The sequence below is a fragment of the Chlamydotis macqueenii genome, chromosome 1 (assembly GCF_036417535.1).
Source record: "Chlamydotis macqueenii isolate bChlMac1 chromosome 1, bChlMac1.mat, whole genome shotgun sequence".
Lineage (NCBI taxonomy): Eukaryota > Metazoa > Chordata > Aves > Otidiformes > Otididae > Chlamydotis > Chlamydotis macqueenii.
In genome coordinates, this window is record NC_141556.1 from 134,734,308 (window position 1) to 134,747,845 (window position 13,538).

The following is a 13,538-nucleotide window of genomic DNA, read 5'->3' on the forward strand; positions in this document are numbered from 1 at the left end:
TCTACTGTACTGAGTACAAAGGCTGAACAGATATGCTGTGCTCTTCACCTGCATTATGCTAGTTGCAAATATGACTATTTTGTCCTAAATGTGCAGAAATTAAAGATGACAGAAAAAGAATTGGAAGGAGGCAAAAAAAAAAAAAAAAAAAAACCAACAAAAAGAACCCCCACCAAACAACAAAAAAACACCACCAAAAATAAACACTTCAGTGGAGAGCGGAGGAAATTAATTTGTGCAAGTCAGATGCTGCCTTAGAAAAAAACAAAAACAAAAAAAAACCAAAAAAACCCCCAACAACAACAACAAAAACAGGCTTGGCAACACTAAAACTGGTGAATGTACTCTGTCTTCAGAAACTCCAGTTTCCTCAAGAGGAGCCAAGGTTAACCACACCAAGAAAAGTTAAATTTTGAAAAAAGGTCAGTAAGTTATCTGTCTTCTGGTTGAAAAACCCCTTTCTGTTAGAGAGATGTAAAATCCTGCTTTACTGTATGCACTAAAGAAATCTTTGGAAGGAGGTTCTGGAGCACAATTTTAGAGTCTGAGTATTTGCTAACAATGCTTCCACATGCTGACAGTTCTGAAGTTAAAAAGTTCAGAACACCCATCAAGTGGCTAAATACCAAAGAGACTCCATAGTTAGACAAAACATCTGCTGGTTCAAGATACAGGGCTTTTAACACACAGATACATAGCTGGTTTTCTGCAATTGTCAAAACCCCTGGAGTCCTTGTCAAATAAGTTTACTCCTGTTCTACTAATGTATTTCTCTCACTGCAACTTACTACCACAGAAAATGATTTGGATAAGCTGCCTCCATGATTCTGGAACTTGTTAATGCTCTTAGAAGACAGGCAACATGGAGCCAACTCACTAACTGGCAATGAGACCTTAGAGGACCAAGCTAGGATAAAGGATATCTCTAAGATTGTGCACTCAACCAGACACTTGAAAAGTGTATTTAGCAAAGCCACAAGCTTCTTTCTTTAAAGATGTAATTAGCTATCAGGTATGACAGTCTAAAAGCAGGTAGGAGATACTCAACTCTAAGGAGGAAAACAACTTTTCCCTCTACTGCAACAATAGGGCAACACTGTGGGATCTAGGTCTGGAACTCTGGCTATACCCATTCAAACCCTTACTGAAGCCACTTCAGACATCATCAGCCCTTCCTTCAATACCTACTCCTGAAGTCCAGCAATTTCAGCTTTCTCTAACACAAGAAAGTTCTTACATGAGACTGAAGTGTTTGGGCAGCAACTTTCCCACGAAGAAAGAGGATATAATCATATCTTCAAGAGCCTCATGCAAAGGCTGCTACTCTCAGTCAAATGAAAAACAAGAAATCTTATTCTCTATGTTCCCAAAATAAGTTTCATTATGTTCTGGCTACCAGAACTCTACCTTGAGTTTATATACAAAGGAACATGGCCTCTCCTACTGTTGCTGAAGCAGTCTTCCTTTTTCTATATTGTTACTGTCACAACTCCAAAAAAACACTTCAGAAGGGGGAAAAGAAAAAAAAAAAAAAGAAAAAAGAAAAAGAAAAGTAAAAATAACTCCTCTACAGTGGGCTTATTCCATTACCATAAACAGTCTACAAAAATTTTAAACAATAAAAAAAAAAAAATCTTTCTGCAAGTTCTATTATAAAGATTATGCAAACTGATTTACCAGATTTGTGAAAAATGAAATCTGTTGTACAAGATGCCTGTGCTCTTTTGCTATTTAGATTGCACTAGAATAGGATCCAGGTTTTCTCCAAGTGATACTGGATTGCACTATACTCTTTGGAAGTCTAATATACTCTTAAAAAAGAATCTTCTACAGCCATGTCTTAAAATGCAGCCCTACAGACAACAAAAGGAAAAATAATTGCAATTGGATTGTCTGTAGTGAATCATAGCTTTGAACCAGAATGGAAAAAAAAAATCTGAGGGCCATAAAGTCCATTTTCTGTTTACATAACTTGTTTTATAAACCTACAACAATCACAAATTCATCAAGTGGGAAGGAAAAAAAAAAAAAAGCATTCATCAAGTGGGAAGGAAAAAAAAAAAGCATTCATCAAGTGGGAAGGAAAAAAAAAGCATAGATGAAAAAAATCACACTTAAAATGGATCTTTTTTTTAAAGGTCTGAAAAACTAAGTGCTTTCAAGTGACTTGAAAATGGGTAAATGATTTAGAAAAAAATATTTCTGTAGGTAAGACTCTCAACTTCATGAGAAATTGATATCTAACTAGTTTTATACTAATGTGATTTACAAATTATTATTGGTAGAACAATTTCAAGAAAAGTCAAATCCATGAAGTGTCAACTCTCAATCCCACATATTTGATTTATATAGGCTTGTCTCAATCTATCACAAAAGGACCATGAAATGTTAATATACTTACAGTTCCACCCATATGAGGTGGCAGATACTCTCCATTGATGTATTCCTGTACATCACTCTTGTTTGTGAACTTTAACATGCTTATTGCTTCTGGGCCAAGCCAACCCTTCACAATTTTAAAAGCAGCTTAAAAAAAAAAAAACAAAAAAACACCAAAACAAACATCAGTTGTCAGGAAAGGGTTTTTTTGCAGTGTATTGGTAAAACTTGTGGAACAGAAGTGAGCAACATTCCATGAGATATGGCAGGATCCCATAAGATACTTTCAGAGCAAGTCCTGCTGTATCTACTATAATGGGGATAAACAGTGTAAGGAAAAAAAAAAACAAACAACCAACCAAAAAGAGTATTATTTACAGAAAAAAATATTTTATGGAAATGAAATTTTCAACAGATGAACGCAGATAGACCACAGACTTTAATTGAAAGAGTATTTTTGATGTACAAAATAACAATTTTGTTGTCTTGGAATTTAGCCCAGGAAGTACTGTGAGGGTAAAAGCAATTGTATTTCCAAAGCTGAGTAAGGAAGGTTGGGAAACATATGTATACGCTTCTGAGTTGAAACATTTTGCTGTTTTAAAGGACACTTGTTTAGATCTACAGAGTATTTTTAAACATCATTGTTATGCCAGTGATAGTAAAATATGAATATGCAGAAAAATAGAAAGCCAGATCAAAAATATGTATTCATATGGTAAAAATACAGGAATAACACATTTATCCTGCACATTATAATAAAAGATAATTATTGACGTACATGCATCAAAACATTATGTAAGAATAATTGGTGCCCAGTGTCAGGCATTTATCTTAAATTGTGTATTCTAGTTTTTGGCTTGGTACCAGTGTGCATCATTTATTGATTCCTAAATCATGAACAGATCTAGCTTTGAAAGGACTACAGTTGTAAACATTAAAGGAATAGACTATTTATCAAGGTCTCCCAAGCATTATCTTTAGCTAACAGGATTAATATGGACTCCATTTAAAGTATGATCCAAAACACAACACTAGAAGGAAGAAAAAATAAGTGACATAACCTATGAACTGACAGATTTAAAGATGCATGTTTAACAAATTCTATCATTCAGCTGTATCTACACAGAGCAGAAAAACGCCTCCTCTTTGTGTCACTAATATTAAAGAGTGATCTTACAAAAAAAAACAAAAAAAAAACCCAAAAAAAACCACCACACCAAAAAAAAAAACCAACAACAACAACAAAAAAAACCAAAGCAAACCCAAAACAACTCACCATTCATTATCCATGGCATTTCAAAGATCACTATCTTTGCTGAAAAGACAAAAAGAAAAGGAAATAATCTGAATACCAAGTGTTATTTATATCTCTGTTTAAAAGGAAGCACAGAAATAATAGCCATGTAAAAAGTGAACATCTGTTTTCAGAAACCTCCATGCTCACTTTGTTGTAAAAGCAATTTTGTGTTAACTGTTTTTAAACATCTATAAAGGTATTTCTATTACTATATAAAGACATTAGCTGTGTGCTTGGAAAACAGTTAATAAAATTTTAAGTTATATATTGTTTACATAATTCTCTGGGATACTACTTTTCTGACATAGTGTTGCTAATAAGTAATCGCTGCAAATAAGGTGGAGAAAGGTAAGATCTCAACCTGACTTACAAAAGCTTCCTAAAATTTTTTATAGTCATTAATTCCTTGTCTCCTGAAGACCCCTGAAGGATACAAACTGTCATGAAAGTTTGCAAAGCTTTTACCCAAGTAACAAGGAGCAAAAGAAAAAACACAGGCCAATTCAGTTCGACTAGACGCTTATATCTATTTTTAATCTGTAAAAACGTATCTTAGATTCTTATTTCATAAAACGTCAGTTTATTTTTGATGAATGTGAACTTTATTTACAACACAAGTTGTGCTGACTTATGAGCACAAAAGTATTCTGGATCTGTAACGTCCTTGCATTCCATGTAGTTACCACATTAAGCGCGTGCAAAAAGACTTGAAGTCTCTCCCATCACCTGCAACATTACGAAATGCTCTTATTAACGCAATTCTACAGTGCTTAAGATGCAATTTACAATACTTACTGAGGAAGTTTGGGTAATAATCTGTAAAACAGTTGACAATAAACCGAACAAAATCCAAGTCCTAAAATAAAAGCATAGAGTGAACTCAATGTAAATCAAAACATTAAAAATACAGGCTTAGTTAAGCTAAGGCATTCATTGCATAGCACAAGATACTTACATTGTAATCACCTATATTCATATTTTACACATACTACAAACATCACCCAAACTCAATGCAATAGCTTTTGACTTCATTAAATTGCTGCAGGATTGTGGTCGAAATTTCACTTTATGATGCAAGAAAGAAGCCAAGACTTATTATCAGTGCAATAAGTTAGGTATGTAAACTACTGCGGAATATCAACAGGATTTAGGCTGTACAGGAAAGATAAAGGAAAAATAAACATTTAGCACTAGAGAAGCTCAGCAGATTATCTTAAAGACTTACAAGAGAGCACTAAACATACTGAAATTCCCCCTCAATAACTTATCTTGGACATCGCTCAATATACTACTGCACTCAGGATCTTCCGTAGAAAAAAGTAAGTTTTCCTCTGAAGAGACTTTTAGTTTCTTTTAGTTTTAGCATTAGTCTGTGGTATGCAGAGAAACTGTGGGCAGACGCAGCAGTCAAAAGAGCTGCTTGTATGCCACTCATTTTCAGGGTGCTTCCATCCAATGAGCAGTGGCACAGAAATAGTACAGACAAATCTCCATTGCAAAAATCCAGGTATAACAGAACTAACTACACAGTAAAAGGCAAAAAAAGATATTTTGTGAAACACGTATACATAATAAAGTAAGAGATGCCTTACCACTATAAACTACTACAAAGGAGATTTTCACAAATAGGACAAAATATACTACACTAATGGAGAATCCAAAGCTTGTCATAACAGTAAGAATGCTACAGCGAACGGGCTCCTAAAGTCATGTGAACATGCTATTAGAACATGTGCAGACAGAGAGAAAAAAAACCCAACACCTTGTATAAGAGGATTACCCACAACCTGAAAGCTTTATTAGCAGCTTCAGTAACTAGAAAGTATCTTTAGATAGCAGGCAGAAGGTAACCTTTAGCAGAACCATTTATCTCAACTGGCTGTTGCTTGTACCAAATGCAGTATCTTTCATTTGATAGCTTAAACACAGTGATAAACTTCCAAGTAATGATTAGAATCTCCTGTGCACGAACAAGGATGCTACTTTTTATTCTGCTGCCTATTCAAAAGCAGCAGTATCAGATATCAGGAGGATGGATCCATTATCTTGATGAAAGTCTGGAATCAGAAGCACAGATTTCAGCAGACCATTCAATAACTGCATCTATTCTAGTTACCTGAACTGCTGCAACAAGGCATGAGCTATCAGAATTACCTGGCTGCATACCAGTCCTAAGAGCTGATATAGTAGATGTCTATAGTAATGGGAAAACAAACAAAAAAAACCAAAACAACCCCCCCCCAAAAAAAAAAAAAAAAAAACAACCCCACACCCAAAACAAAAACAACCAACCAACAAAACCCCAAACAAACAAAAAAAAGTAGTATGCTCCGGAAAAGAACTCAAAAATTCAAGTCCCTTTAGGACAAAATTTATCAATTACTCTACAGAGCTACAAACAGGCACTAAAAAACCCATATACATTTTCCTGTTCTAAGTGTACTAACTACAAAACAAGACTGAACAATGGGACACTTATGGACAGTACTTGCTAGGATTGTGTCTCTGTCAGTCTCAAAGACACTGGAAAGAAGTTGCTTCAGAACATGCTCCACAAAACCCAAATCAAGTTGCTTTTTCACATCAAGGAAGTTACTACAATCCTTTACTCTTGTTTTATAAAACCATGGCTCCAGTATTATCTTTAGGAGTATGGATAGACAGCTCTTAAGGCACAGGTAAGAGCACCAATCCTGCCTTGCAGAACTGAATTACACCATATTTATTTGTCAAAATATCTTCTCAAAAGCTTATGGTCATGTACTGAAAAGCTGCAAGGTCCTATTGCAACATTAATCACCTCGCCTGGAAAAGGAAGAAAGCAAGCCTTTTTTTTTGGCTTATATTTAGATACATTCCTGTCATACCAACAAAAAAAAAAAAAAAAAAAAAAAAAAAAAAGAACAAGATAAAAGTTTTAGCCATTCCTGTAAGAATAACAGGACAGCATGGTATTTTGTAAGAAAATTTTCAATACTCTATAGAAGTAAGAATTTTTTCTTTAACCTATAGACAATCTATGAGATTTTTCAGTTATTAGAGTGAAACCATAAATACATAATGATAGGCAAGATCTCCATCTTGCGATCTAAACCAGCTTAGATTCTGCTCCTGAAAGTGGTTGCTAAAAATGAATTTTTCTCTACTGAACTCAGATGAAGAGAATTACAGAGTACTCCATAGATTTTCATCTATCTACATTAAAATTATTTATATGCCACCTTCCCCTACCCCTCCAAAGTTGTCTAAGTTGAGGATCAGTAAAAATGTTTTACCTTTTAAACAAGCTTCTACAAAGCAATTCATAAAGATGTCTGTAGTAAGATATGGGTATGCATTTATACCTTCTTTATAAAGATACTAATAGGTACAAAACCAGACCTAAAGTGAGATACTGCAATATACGCTCACTCCTAAATCTACATAAGTTTAAAACATGCATTTTCACTTCCAAATTTTAGAAGAGGACCTCAACCAACAGAGAAGCTGCAGCTTCTGTCTATGCCATTAACCAGATCAAGTTCAGACTGCATTAACAGCAGCTGTAGATAAAGCTGTACACAAGGGGATGCCCAGACTCATACTTAAAATGAATCACAAAAAAAGCCCACCAACAGATCTGATGAATTTAAAGGTTCACTGCAAAGATGACAACATAAAACAAAGATCGCACCTGGAGCGCCTAGCTCTAAGTAAATCTAGTGATCCAGATATTAACCAGAGTTTCTGCTCTGTAACAAGAGCAGCTTTTGAATCAAGAGATTTTAATGACTTACCTAAATCCAACTAAGGAACGCTCTTAGAAGCAACATATGTATTCAAACATACAAAAAGTCTAGATGACAGTGTGCAATCAGTTAGTGTACAGGTGAGTGTTGCAAAGGGAGAAGAAACTATTGGCATCAGAAATTCCATCTCAAAGCAAGGAAAGTGAAAAAGATCCGCAAAAAATAAAATTCACAGCGCACAGTTGACAATTCTATCTTCAATTGCACTATATTTACATATAACTCCACAAGGAGCAGTTTATTATTTTGGTCCTCAAAGAAGTGCTGTCACATACAACACACAAATACCAATGGACATCAGCAAAATATCCCTATCTCAAGTTTACTAAAGTAAGTACTTAAACAAGTCAGCAAAATATATTTCCTTGTGGGTTGAAATCCACAATCTCAGAAATACTGTCCACAATGAATGTATACTAAGGCAATTTTTTGCCTCCTGAAATAGATAGTATCATTTCTGCATCACAATGGAAAAAAATAAACTGACTCTCTAGCTCACTCAGGCTAGAAGAAACTCCATGCTATATGCTACAATGCTGATGCTACTACACTATAAACTTAGCGCAGTTTAGCATCCTTTGAAAAAAATTAGGTGTATGGATGCCAAGTTACTACAGGTTCAGACAGTGTACAAGAATCAATGAAGCAAAAGAAGGTCTGGAGTGTCCTCGGACACTATGAAATTCCAGAGGTCATGTGAAAACAGATACTTACTTACAAAGCAACAAGTATGCAGATTTCTTTACCATATCAGTCTCAGCATTGTAAGAGACATGCTTTGTTAGTAAGACAAGAGACAGATTTGGGCTATATTTGGTTAAGATGAATACTGAAAGCAATGACTACTTGATTAACCACTCTTCTGCACCCAGCTAACTTCTCTTCACAACAAAATTCAATGGGTGGGGAGAGAGATGCATGCAGGGAGTTAAGAAATGAACACTATTTAAATATACAGGGACAGTATACATAGCATGGGGGAAGGAGGGCCAGGACCAGGATCGGAACTTTCAAGTGAAGATGCTGGCTTGTCAGAACAGATGGTCATTCTCAAAGATCTCAGCCACTGCATCTAGGGGTTTTAGCGCTCCACCATTACCCTATTTTTCCATTCTTCACTAAACTGACTGATTCATCCAAAAAAGATGACAACAATGAAAATGGAGCTGTTGAAGAAAGGGCAGCAACTGTACTTGTAATAAAAGAAGGCTCAGCCTATTGCCTTTCAGGTGCTTAAAAAGTAAGTTCTACTACTGTCATCTTGATGACTTACAAACCAAGCTGGTGAGCAATTACTATATACAGTCACTTCGGCTCAGTCACCAAACTAAAAGAAAGTTTCCAGTGTGGCTGTACAAGGCAATTTAATATGTAACAAAAGATTTTGGAAACTGCTCATGTCATGGGAAGAAGCTCTACATATCACTGATGTGAGCAACTGTTAAGTTATTTAGGTGCTAAGGACTGCACAGGGACTCCCGTTTTTCTGGGGATGCATGTTAAATAATTCAGAAAGCAATCAGAAAAACACAATAAAAATACTTACTATGTGACTGATTCCAGTTTCAGCCATGTCAAATACCACTGTTAAGGGCTTTCCATGATCTCTCTTCGCATAATGTTCTAACCAAAAAGCTACTAGTTTCTTTTTGTCAAGTTGCTGTTTAGGATCTCTTATATGATGTTTCACTCTGAACCAAACTTGTGAGAAGAAAGAAAAACACAAACAATATTGAAACAGACCCAAATTAACAGAAGACATTTTGCCAATAACTATACAGAATGTACTGAAACTTAATAACACTTCTGAGGTTGCATCCTACAGTTCTACTGATTTTGTGGCCACTGAACAGCCAGAAAAACAAATGCATACCTCTCCATACACACGCCTTTCCCTGCTCACATTTTTATACTGGGACTTTTAAAAAACTGAAAATACAAAGAATTACAGCACAGAACAGTATTCTGTTTTCATGTATTTAAAGACTATTAATCTAGATTATTATTTCAGAATTTCAAATTAAATCATACAGTCTTCAGATACTATATTACATTCTGCATATATTCTAAGCATTGTTGTGGTTGTAAAATTTATGTTTCTTCTTCTTAAGTTTCCTACAGCAGTGTAGTTGATGTGCTTTGAAAAACTATTTACATACACATCATGAATTACATTAAAAGTCACTGACCTTTCTAAAATAAAATTAAAAAAAAACACCAAACAGATGATGAGCAACATTACATAAATAAAAGCCCAATACATACCCTTGTACAATAAGAAACCTGTCAAGCAGAGACAAGTTTTTTCATTAAAAGTAGCATATTTCAAGGTAACAGACTTAAAAACGTCTGAATCCAAATTACTGATACATAATGAAGTGATAAAAGAAGTATTTGGGGCAGCGACGCGAAGGGCAGCCTTCATTGTTTGAACTTCTACAACATCAAAATTAGACAAGCCCTGAAAATAACTGTAGATATACTCTAATATTTTTCTCCCTGAATATTTGAAAACTCTTCCTAAAACAGGGTTTCTTCTCCATATCTTTTACTTCCAACTGCAAATAAGAAAAATTTTATGGCTTGTGTAGAGATCACAGAATCATAGAATCATTAAGGTTGGAAAAGACCTCCAAGATCATCAAGTCCAACCGTCAACACAACACCACCATATCCACTAAACCATGTCCCAAAGTGCCACGTCTACATGTTCTTTGAATACCTCCCAGGAATGGTGACTCCACCACTTCCCTGGGCAGCCTCTTCCAGAGCTTGACCACTTTTCAGTAAAGAAATGTTTCCTAATATCCAATCTAAACCTCCCCTGACACAACTTGAGGTCATTTCCTCTCATCCTATTGCTAGTTACTTGGCAGAAGAGACCAACACCTGCCTCCCTACATCCCAGCAGCAATAAGGTCTCCTCCTCAGCCTCCTCTTCTCTAGACTAAATTCCAGTTCTCTCAACCACTCCTCATAAGGCTTGTTCTCCAGACCTTTCACCAGCTTCGTTGCCCTTCTCTGGACGCACTCCAGCAACTCAATGTCCCTTTCTTGTACTGAGAGGCCCAAAACTGCACACAGTATTCGAGGTGCGGCCTCACCAGTGCCAAGTACAGGGGCATAATCACTTCCCTACTCCTGCTGGCCACACTGTTCCTGATGCAAGCCAGGATGCTGTTGGCCTTCTTGGCCACCTGGACACACTTCTGGCTCATGTTCAGCCAGCTGTCAACCAGCACCACCAGGTCCTTTTCTGCTGGGAAGCTTTCCAGCCACTCTTCCCCAAGTCTGTAGGATTGCATGGGGTCATTGTGACCCAAGTGCAGGATCTGGCACTTGGCCTTATTAAACCTCATACTACTGACCTTGGCACATCGATCCAACCTGTCCTGGTCCTTCTGCAGAGCCTTCCTACCCTTGAGCAGATTGACACTCCCACCCAATTTGATCTCATCTGCAAACTTACTGAGGGAGCACTCAATCCCCTCATCAGATCATTGATAAATATATTAAACAAGAGTGGCCCCAAAACTGAGCCCTGGAGAATACCAGTTGTGACCAGCCACAAACTGGATTTAACTCCAAATTAACAGGATTATAACTTTTTTTTAATGTAACATGTTAACTAGATGCTGTAAGTACAGAATTTCAAAAACATACTCCTATTCAAACACAGGACTCTTGTGAAAATAACCAATAGTTCTTGAAAAGCTTCTTTATACTTTACAATGTCTATTTGACCAAATAATGAGAATGGAGCATATGGCCCAAGAAACACGTTTCTCAAATGCTGACTAACTACAATACACTCTGAAATTGCATACCAATTCAGATGTTCAGACCCAATTAACATTCACAGAAAAAACATTTCAGGTATGGAAAACTGAGACATTAGCTATGTTTCAGTAACAATAAAATCAGAAATCCTTATTTACCCAACTTACACACTCTGGTCATGAAACAATTGCATCATTTTCTCAGTCCAAGCACTGATGCAAGAAAGCCATGTTTTTCTAATTCTTCCACCTCCGCAATATCGCCAAATTGAGTCACCGAGTATAATCATGCTCAGCTTTCTAAATGCTACAAAAAGGTAGTACCACTACTCATACTTGAATACTTACCTTGGAGGCTAAGAGAAAATAATGAAGCATAACAAAGCAGTAGCTTTTCATACAATACTGATGTCTTACAATGGTAAGAAAAGGGACAGTTTGACAAAACACAGTCATTGAATAAAAGCCGTATTTTCTGGTTGTGAGTTTGTTTGTTTGTTTTTTTAAACTAGTATATCTGTTTAAAATACACTAATTTCTGTAAAAGATTGGACTGTTAGCATATTTTGAAGTACAAACTAGCCCTTGCAAACTAAGAAAAAGGAGAATTTTACATTTAATTTTTTTATTTTTTTCAAGGTTCAAGATCACTGCTTGGAAAGTCTCTTTTGCCTCACAGCATTTAAGTTTAATTAAAGTAAATACGTGAGATGTTATAATAGATTCATTTACAGAAAATAACATTGCCCATCTATTATACACTATCAAAAAACTCTGAGAAGTATTTCAGGCAACATTTACTGTATCCCTACAAATCTTGCTCTAAGGGCTGGAGCACCTTTCCTATGAGGACAGGCTGAGAGAGTTGGGGCTGTTCAGCCTGGAGAAGAGGAGGCTCTGGGGAAACCTTATAGCAGCTTTCCAGTACCTCAAGGGGGCCTGCAGGAAAGTTGGGGAGAGGCCGTTCAGTAGGGCCTGTTGTGATAGGACAAGGAGTAATGGTTTTAATATCGAGGGAGGTAGATTTAGATTGGAAATTAGGAAAAAAATTTTTACGATGCGAGTTGTAGAACAGTGGAACAGGTTGCCCAGAGAGGTGGTGGATGCCCCATCCCTGGAAACATTCAAGGCCAGGCTGGATGAGGCTCTGAGGAACCTGATCTGGTTGGAGATGTCCCTGCTCCTTGCAGGGGGGTTGGACTAGACGACCTTTAAAAGGTCCCTTCCAACTCTAACCATTCTATGATTCTAATTATTAAAAGTTAATCACACAGCTTGAGAGTTCATTCTTCAACAATTCTCCACTGTCCATGCAGTTACTGAGCATTCCCATGACATCAGAAAAAAATAAAAAAAAACCCCAAAACAAAACAAGAAAATCATTGCAGACCTCCTGTGAACTACTCCGAGTATGCAAGAATGCGGGCTGCTAGAAAAGGAATGACAATGCTCTGTAATAATGAATATTTATACTACCCATACACTTACCGCACTAGACACAGAAACAATACACTTCAAAGGAAAGTTAAAAATTGAATTATAATTAGGATAAAAGTTTATGATTTTTTTAAAATAGCTGATAAAGTTTCTTTATTCCACTGCTGTGATCCAAAGAGATACTCAAAGTTACCAACTTCTCATCATTTTTAGTTAAAACAGTTGTCAATATGGATCTTTATTTTTAAAATGTTTATTTTTCAAAATAGATGGTAACATGCTGGAAACAAAAAATAATGACTGATAACTGAAAATAATATATTCTCTGTAACTTACATAATTTATAGCCCTCTTTATCATATCCATGAAGAAAGAGAGAACCACTTTCAAATAACCATTTTGGAAGGACAGATTCTGACAAATCTGCAAAGCCAAATGAAAGATTATTTCAGTAATCATATTAATAACCACACTGTAACTTAACAGAAGGCTTTAAAAATGTAGAAGTCGAGCAACAAAATACAGAAATGTCTTTACAAATCACCTTCCAAGGCCTTTACTATACTAATGCAAATATTTAGCCCATTTGATATCTTTTCTATCTTCTTCCTCTAATGCTGCAGAGTAGGATCTATTTAGTAAGAAATAAGAATAAAAAATTGATTTAAGAAAAAAAAAAATGCTGCAAATGTTTGGTTTTGCTCACATCTGCAACCCTTCTTGCTCTGTCCTTTAATTCAGACTGTGAAGCCACGTAGATAAAGTACACCTTCAAAACATTCTCACAGCACAAAAACCAAATCTATTCTACCTCAGTGTCAGACTAGTGCTACTGTAATGAACAACAGAGCCCTG

General features: G+C 36.0%; 1 protein-coding gene across 4 annotated transcripts in view; it reads right to left on the reverse strand.

Moving 5' to 3' along the window:
* The window catches only part of MOSPD2 (motile sperm domain containing 2), a 37,984-nt gene that overhangs the window by 14,863 nt on the left and 9,583 nt on the right, over positions 1–13,538 (reverse strand). For all 4 annotated transcript variants that reach the window (XM_086767788.1, XM_086767796.1, XM_086767779.1 and 1 more), the window contains exons 4-8: positions 13,020–13,106; positions 9,014–9,168; positions 4,475–4,535; positions 3,659–3,697; positions 2,402–2,526 (exon numbers count right to left, since the gene is read on the reverse strand). In XM_086767788.1, coding sequence (XP_086623914.1) covers positions 2,402–2,526; positions 3,659–3,697; positions 4,475–4,535; positions 9,014–9,168; positions 13,020–13,106 — 467 coding nt within the window. The remainder of the gene's footprint in view (positions 1–2,401; positions 2,527–3,658; positions 3,698–4,474; positions 4,536–9,013; positions 9,169–13,019; positions 13,107–13,538) is intronic.